This window comes from Pyxicephalus adspersus, chromosome 10 (genome assembly GCF_032062135.1).
Source record: "Pyxicephalus adspersus chromosome 10, UCB_Pads_2.0, whole genome shotgun sequence".
Classification (NCBI taxonomy): domain Eukaryota; kingdom Metazoa; phylum Chordata; class Amphibia; order Anura; family Pyxicephalidae; genus Pyxicephalus; species Pyxicephalus adspersus.
Window position 1 is genome coordinate 41,788,285 of NC_092867.1, and position 7,464 is coordinate 41,795,748.

Here is a 7,464-nt window from a genome sequence, read left to right on the forward strand (position 1 = left end):
GGTGAGGGTTATAGTTTCAGCCTACTCTTCATGGGTTTTGGTCTGGTCCTTTGACGTTCTGTTGGTGCCAACAAACTGCAATGTCACAGGCCAATATTTTAACTATCCTATTCACCCCATTCTTTAAAAGAAAAGCACATGAAAGTAAAGTCAGGAGTATTAATGTGACCTGAGTGGTGATAAATAATTAGTGTTGCATATATACAATTTTTTTTGTTTTAATTACAGAAATAAATCCAATCTTTATAGACCATGACGTGAAAACTTTAGAAATAAACAAGAAATGACAAATACAACAAATTGAATCCTAGCCATCTGAGTTTTTATTATGAACAGTTTATAGTTATGTGTATGAAATGTACTTATGAATGAATCATTTTATTTCTAGAGAAACAATCTTTCATTCACCCCTAACTTGGACTCTGAATTTGATTATTCTTAGCCTGCTGCAGTTCTTTATCCAGGTGTAATAGCTGTTGAAGGAAACCTGCATTTGGGAAGATCCAGCGATTCTCTTGTACTTTCTGTATGGCTTGTATTAACGAAAGGTGATGGTGAATCATTAGGTAGGCAAGAACCAAAGAGGCTGATCTGCTGATACCAACAACACAATGTACCAGAAGCCTGGCTGGGAAAGAGCACATTGTATTTTTTAATACAGCATATAGGTAAAAGAAATGATCACAGAAAATATAGTTTACTCAAAAGTATATGAGACCAATGTATATAATGATTCTGTTTTGTGGATTTATTTTTTCATGTAATGTACTTATGTACTGAAATTAATTAATTTTTGGCTGATGTGTGTTAGTAGGAATAACAGCCAATTGTAATACGGGCCAGAATTTAATTTAGCTTTGGGTTCCCTTTATTTTAAAGAATATGTTTGCCAATTCCATAATGAACGGAATTCAGATGCCTTATACTGGACTTCACCATTGCATATACTGTATATATTCCCTTTGCTTCCCTCTGACCGTTAGTACTATTACTCACTTAGTTACTGAGTTACTGCATGCATAATGAATTTTTACAAAGTACCAAATATGTCACAAATCATGACAAAATAGCTTTGTAATTATTTAGTAATTAAGAAATTGAATAATGGAAATATTTACCTCCAGGGGTGTTCAGCGCTTTGTGAATAAATTCTGAAGCAGAATAGAAATACTGACTGATGTCAAAGTCTGGCAGATCGTTGGCCGGTACCCCATGATATGTTATACTGGCACCATAAAATTCAGGGCTGCCATCAGAATGCATTCCCCCATGAGCAGCATTTAGGACATGTGTAATTCCCAATTTCCACAACTCATATCGGTTATTAGCAAAGCAACTGTGGGCAAAAAAAAGTTATAAGCAGGTCACCTTTTTTGTTTCAGCTTTTTAAAGCTAAATTCAAAGCGAAACAAATACTAAGTCTAAATTACAGAATGAAACAACTGCACTTTGTCTACTGCTTCCTGCAATAAAGACCAATCATTTGTCATCTCTCTACTTTGACAGGGTGATTGGTCTTGTATCTTCCCCCTGTAGATTTTTTGCAGGCAGCCTGTCCTGGGAGGATCCTTTACATCCCAGACACAGCTAGTTTCTCTGCAATAGATATGTGCTGCGATGCTAATCCTTCCATTACAAGGTGATTTGAAACCCTACTAATCAAACACCAAGATGTTACTGCTGAAAATAATGCAAAAACATTGTACATGTAGATATTTAAATTATAAATAAATAAGTGCTGGCTGTATTTGAGCATTACTTTTTGGTCCCATAGCTCTACAAGACAAAGTTCCTCCTGCGGAAAATTATACATTTTCTCTTTTCTACAAAATTTGAAAAATTCCCACATTGGTTGAGGTATCTGGCAAACATGTGATCTTTGCTCAGGCTTTAATATTAGTGTACATACTGTATGAATGTAAAGTATACAGTACTTACAGGTCTGCCAAGTATAAGTTGGGCCACACTTCATCCACGTGATGAGGAAATGGATGTTTACTATCCAAGAGTGTTTGCAGCTCTCGTATTGTGGTACACACATCTGTTTGAGATTCCTCTTCTTTAGGCACCACTGTCTCTTTTTCTTCAGCCATAACATTACATGCTGGAAGCTACAAGATAAAACTCCCAGTGACAGGAATACTGTGATTGCATGCGACAGGTGACAAGTCTGGTGAGTTAAAGATACACAGTACTCAGTACATGAATAAGTGCTTCTCATAAAACAATATGTGCATGAAATGTCAGGTCAAATAAAAGTAATTAGTAAAATATAATTTGCTATTTTTTTATTATAGGGAATCTAACATTCCCTCAAACATTCTCTGTTGGGAATCTTTCATGTCTATGTGTTTCAATGGCAGTAATTGCCAGTGAGTAGCAAAGTAGTATAACAGAATTATGTGATCAGTTATATAACCAGTTAAGTTTCTTTACTACCAATGCCGATATATAATGTCATCTTTATCTCTTATTATTAATATTTTCCTGCCACTGTCACCAAGGATTTAGGGTTTTTTCCTTCCATTGACAAAGTGTTTTTATTTATCTTTTACTCCCACATACATTAACTTTGGTACATAATACAATTGTCTCCTGATATTAATTGTGGGACTTTTTCGTCAGCCACTTTTTGTCAGTGTAGATTTTCTAAAACAGTGGACACCTTTTGGACGTCACAAACCACTAAATTTACGGACTCCGGACCACGCATGCACGGGGAGCTGTGTGTCACTCAAAGGGGAAGTAAAATCCCCCAGAGTGACATCATGATACCAGAACTCAGACCTGGCCCAGACCTGCGATGGGAGAGTGGGCAGGTTGTGTCCAGATAGACAACTGTCCTCAGCCTGCGATGCATACAGAAGACATAGTCCGCCCCTATTGGGTGCCCCCCCACCAAAAGTTTCTTGGGGACCACCGGTTGACAGATGCTGTTCTAAAACACATCAAAGCATTAAGGATGGAGTGACATCCATTCGCCCCCTGGCATGTATGGGTTCACATGTGCTGTGTGCAGCATATATAACCTGATCACTCATATCTGTGGGTTCCACTGAGGTCACAGAATAACATGTGCTCCTCCTAAATAACGCAAGGAGTGTAATATAAATGATAAAAACATAAAAGTTTAAACAGGAATAAAATAGAAATTGACCCTAGAGCATTTGAATAAAATACCCAACTCAACAATCCGAGATCCAACCTTCTGTACACCAAGGCTATAGGTCAAAAACAGCTGGTCTGTTCTTGCTGTTAGTGACAATGAATATATATTAGATGTGTAAATGAGATGTAAATGAGGGACTATAAGACATGGACCTGGCTTCATATACTCTGTATTTGTTAATGGAATGTGCATGAATGTCAAGTGGTTTGTAAGTGGAACACTTGTAGATCTTGTAGTACCCTCTTGACATTGTCCTTTCTCCTTCGAAGTCTGCCACTATCTTTGATCACCCATATTTCAGGACCTGTATTCAATTTCCTAAAGTCCATGCTGACTTTCACCTTCTGATTTGTTACATTGAACCTGATTTATTAAAGCTCTCCAAGATTGGAGAAGATAGACTATAATGGGAGAACCTGGGTGATCCAACAAACCTGGATGGAACATTTTTGGTAATATTTAGCAAATATTTTTAATCCTGGACCAGATCCATTCCAGGTTCTCCCATGTTAGTAATTCCTGTCTTGGGGAGCTTCAATATTTCAGGCCCACTATTACAGAGCGATCATTGGGGAATGAACTAAATAAATGCTTTAAATATTTTGTTTCCTTTGTTTCTCCGTCTGCTCTAATCAAAATAACTCAAATCCAATAAATAAAAAGGGACAACCTCCATATACCTGTTTTCCCTGCTCCGCTAGAGATAAAAGATTAGGAAAATCATGTGACCTTCTCCATGTTATGGTATTCAGTGCTAACTGATCACTTCCTAGGCCTAAACACTGACTGGTGGGGGATCATTCTCCTGTTCAGATACACTCTTACTTACCTTTGGGGGACCCCTGCTGGAGAAGTGACAAAGGCACATGGATTGCTGGGTAGAACTTGAAGTGGGGCAATCAGCAGATATAGTTACTCTGCCCTGGCAGGTGACAGTGTCCCCTAAATACTAAAACAACAGGAAGCAGGACCGCACCTATCATTACAATCCACACCGTATGGCCATCGGAATAATCTCCAACAAGTGACACACTTCCTGGAGTGTCAAATTCCCATCCTCTGCCTGGTCCCTTGCCATTTTAATGTTCCTGTACAAAGTGCTATGATACCCTGTAGGAGAATAGATGCTGAAAAAAAACAGGAATTGTGCAGACTGGAAGTGTATCACATAAAGATCATATTATTTATGTGAACATATTTACATGTCAACAAGGAGACATGAAGTAATCCCACAGTAAAAAAATAAAATAAATAAAAAAAGTACACCAAAACTAAAAATGTGCAAAGTCTTACAGTTCATTCCCTGAGCATAAAAACCTGTCCCTGTCAGAGAAAAAAGACTTGCCCTCTGTGTGGTCTTTGTGATCTTATCTAATTATTCAGATTATTGGAAGTATAAATCACAAATGATGTCCGTAAAAGGATCTAAATATTCATTTTATGAAAAATGTATTTTTTCTGTGAGTTCTTCTGTTATGGTCTTTCTAATTACTCTGACCAGTAAGGGTTAATGGTGAGCTGAAGAGCCTGCATTGATAGGCTTTGAGTTTGTGCCAACGAAATCAGTTTAAATGCTTTTGAGATCATTCACAGGTGCATGTGACTTCCCTTTGACCTTCTTCTGTCCTGCAGTTGACCTGTTTAAAGCAAGTTTTGCATCTCCATGGACTTGTATGGGAATGTGAAAGCTTCAGGGAGTGTCAGTGAGAACCTGGGAGATTATGGAAGTTTTCAGCTTTGCACAGTTATCAGCTTGTTTGTCAGGTGTCTAGACTGACGCTCCTGAACCCTAAAGTCAGATTTACATCCAGACAATTGGCGATCTTTCCAATGACCAGGGATCAGTATATATATATATATTTTAGTACCACATCCACCAATTCTTTACAATGTCATCAGCAATGGCTGGCCCTCTCAGTGGTAGGCCCACTTATCTGATGACAGTATGGAACTTCTCTCAATACAGAATAGCAGGTTAGTGTAAATGTAGGTGTCTGATATGTACAGATTTATAAAGGTGTGTTTTTAATAGAGATTTGGTTTTACTTTCTGCATTCTGTAAGCTTTCTCTCACTTAAAGATAAACCATAGGGATGGCTGGAACACAGGGCCTGATTTATTAAAGCTTTCTAAGGCTAGAGATGATACGCTTTCATCAGGGAACCTGGGTGATTCAGCAAACCTGGAATTTTCTATTTGTTAGCAACTGATTTCAATCCTAGACCAGATCCTTTCCTAGTTTGCTGGATCACCCAGCTTCACTAATCCTCTCCAGTCTTGAAAAGCGTTAATAAATTAGGCCAACTGTATGAGTTTCAAAGCAAAACAAGGGGTTTCTGCTCCTCAGGATGAGGCTTAGTTAATATTACCCAGAGCAAAGCTTGGTAAATTGTTTGCAGAACGAGGCTTGGCTCCTCCCCTCAGATCGAGGCTTGGCCCTTTCCCTCAGAACGAGGCTTGGCCCCTTCCCTCAGAACGAGGCTTGGTCCCTATTCCCCCAGACCGAGGCTTGGCTGCGGTGTAGGAAGAGGCAGTGAAGTGTGTCAGGCATGAAATTGAAATAGGTGATGATCCTGTTTATGGTCCTTTCACTTCTACAGAGCAACATACAACAGGAGAGGTATTGTGTTACCATGATAATAAGGCAGTGACTGGTATCTCCTTTCCTCTGCTGGGTGGAATGTATTGTGTTTAGGTGTAACACCTGTATGAAGTCCTGATAATTCCCTCAATGTTTGTATCCTGAGTGTTGTCATGCCAGAGGCTCCCCAAACTTTGTATGGAGTCAGTTCTGTGTCTCCTCAGCTGCACCGCCCACACTGTAACTGTATGGGGGTCCCAGCACTCTACCTGATGAGCTTTATGTCCTGGTCCTTCCTTTCCCAGCTTTATTGCTGTGTGTAAACATGCATATGTTTTATATTTTATTTACCATGTATATAAAGCATAAAGACGTTCAGTGGGTGGTCCAGTTTTTTTAATGCAATTCTCTTTATTTGTCTTTTTAGGTACTACTGTCATTTTAAAGCTGAGCTTCCCAGTTCAGCAAAAACTTTCCATTGCAGTGCAGCTACCCCACATCTCATGTGTTAAATGCATGTGTATTTATATAATATAGTTAAATAATAATATTTTTAATCCCCCCCACTAGTGGATGTCAGGCTCCTCTTCTCTCATTAAGGTCTGGGTTGTAGCCTGATCCTCTGCATTCTCCATCTACAATACAGGATGAATGGTTTTACAATGTAGGTGGATGATGCCTGGGCTGTGATTGGTTCTGCCTATGGAACATGGGGGTGGAGCCTGTGTGGGATACGGTAAGTACTAGTACAGTGTTCTCCCCAGTGCCTTTTAGATGGGCGCACCACCCAGTTTTTTTCAGTAACCACTCGGCTGTTTTTGGGTGGTTACTGAAGAGTTGGGTCACAATACAGGGGCTGCCAACCTGCCTACAATTTCTCCCCACCCAGCTTAAGAAATTTCTGGGTTGAACACCGTAGTACTAAAAGTCAGCAGCTTGTTTCAGTTTTACACATGGATAGCTAGATACCAAAAATAATTATTTGTATAATATTTTGTAGAGGATTTTTATCATATTTACGTGTAAACAACAAGTCAAATATACACAATACAAGCTGCAAGTAAGATTTTTGTGCAATCAAAACTCACAATGGAGGTAAAGTTACTGACTGTTATTTGCATATCAGCTGACACACAAGTCATTTCTTAATTTCTAGTTTAATAATGCTGTTTCTTATGTGTTTATTTATTCAGAGATCTTATGTTTGATTACCATACACCAGGTAGCTGACTATATGTTTTTATGTAACATGGGTTTTTTGACCCTATGTGTACAGTAACAGTGAGTGGTCCTCTTTACAAAGTCCATATTATGTTTACTTGTTATTTCTAGTGATCGGTGACACCCTTCTGGCTTTTCTCCAATAAGAAGTAGTACTAGTTAGCTCCTCCACCCACATCAGTCATTATTATCATGACTTGTTACAGAGAACATTGTATTCCAGTCACAAATATTTGCTTATAGTAACCTTGTACTCTGTACATATGTCATCCTGGGAAGGTACTGGGTGTACCGGTTCATTATAATCCTATTGTGTATGTATTATATATTTAGGAAAAAATTTTGTTTGCTGCATTTTTAGGCATACAGTTAGGTCCATAAATATTTGGACAGAGACAACTTTTTTCTTTTTTTGGTTCTGTACATTACCACAATTGATTTTAAATGAAACAACTCAGATGCAGATTATCTGCAGACTTTCAACTTTAATTCA

General features: G+C 38.5%; 2 protein-coding genes across 4 annotated transcripts in view; one reads left to right on the top strand and one right to left on the bottom strand.

The window, feature by feature from the left end:
* Positions 1-300: 300 nt before the first annotated feature.
* LOC140340148 (dual specificity protein phosphatase 13A-like) lies at positions 301-2,149 on the bottom strand. The gene is made up of 3 exons (XM_072425205.1): positions 1,939-2,149; positions 1,119-1,336; positions 301-628 (listed from the first exon to the last, which is right to left on the bottom strand). The coding sequence occupies exons 1-3, from the start codon at positions 2,091-2,093 to the stop codon at positions 411-413; spliced, it is 591 nt and encodes a 196-aa protein (XP_072281306.1). The 5' UTR covers positions 2,094-2,149; the 3' UTR covers positions 301-410.
* SAMD8 (sterile alpha motif domain containing 8) overlaps positions 2,061-7,464 on the top strand; it is a 29,523-nt gene continuing 24,119 nt past the window's right edge. Inside the window, exon 1 of one of the 3 annotated variants that reach the window (XM_072425198.1) lies at positions 2,061-2,173. In XM_072425198.1, the coding sequence (XP_072281299.1) occupies positions 2,153-2,173 (21 nt within the window). In that variant the 5' untranslated portion in view covers positions 2,061-2,152. Of the gene's footprint in view, positions 2,174-5,640; positions 5,790-7,464 lie in introns of those variants that run through there. The other 2 variants (XM_072425200.1, XM_072425199.1) reach the window with 2 other exon arrangements.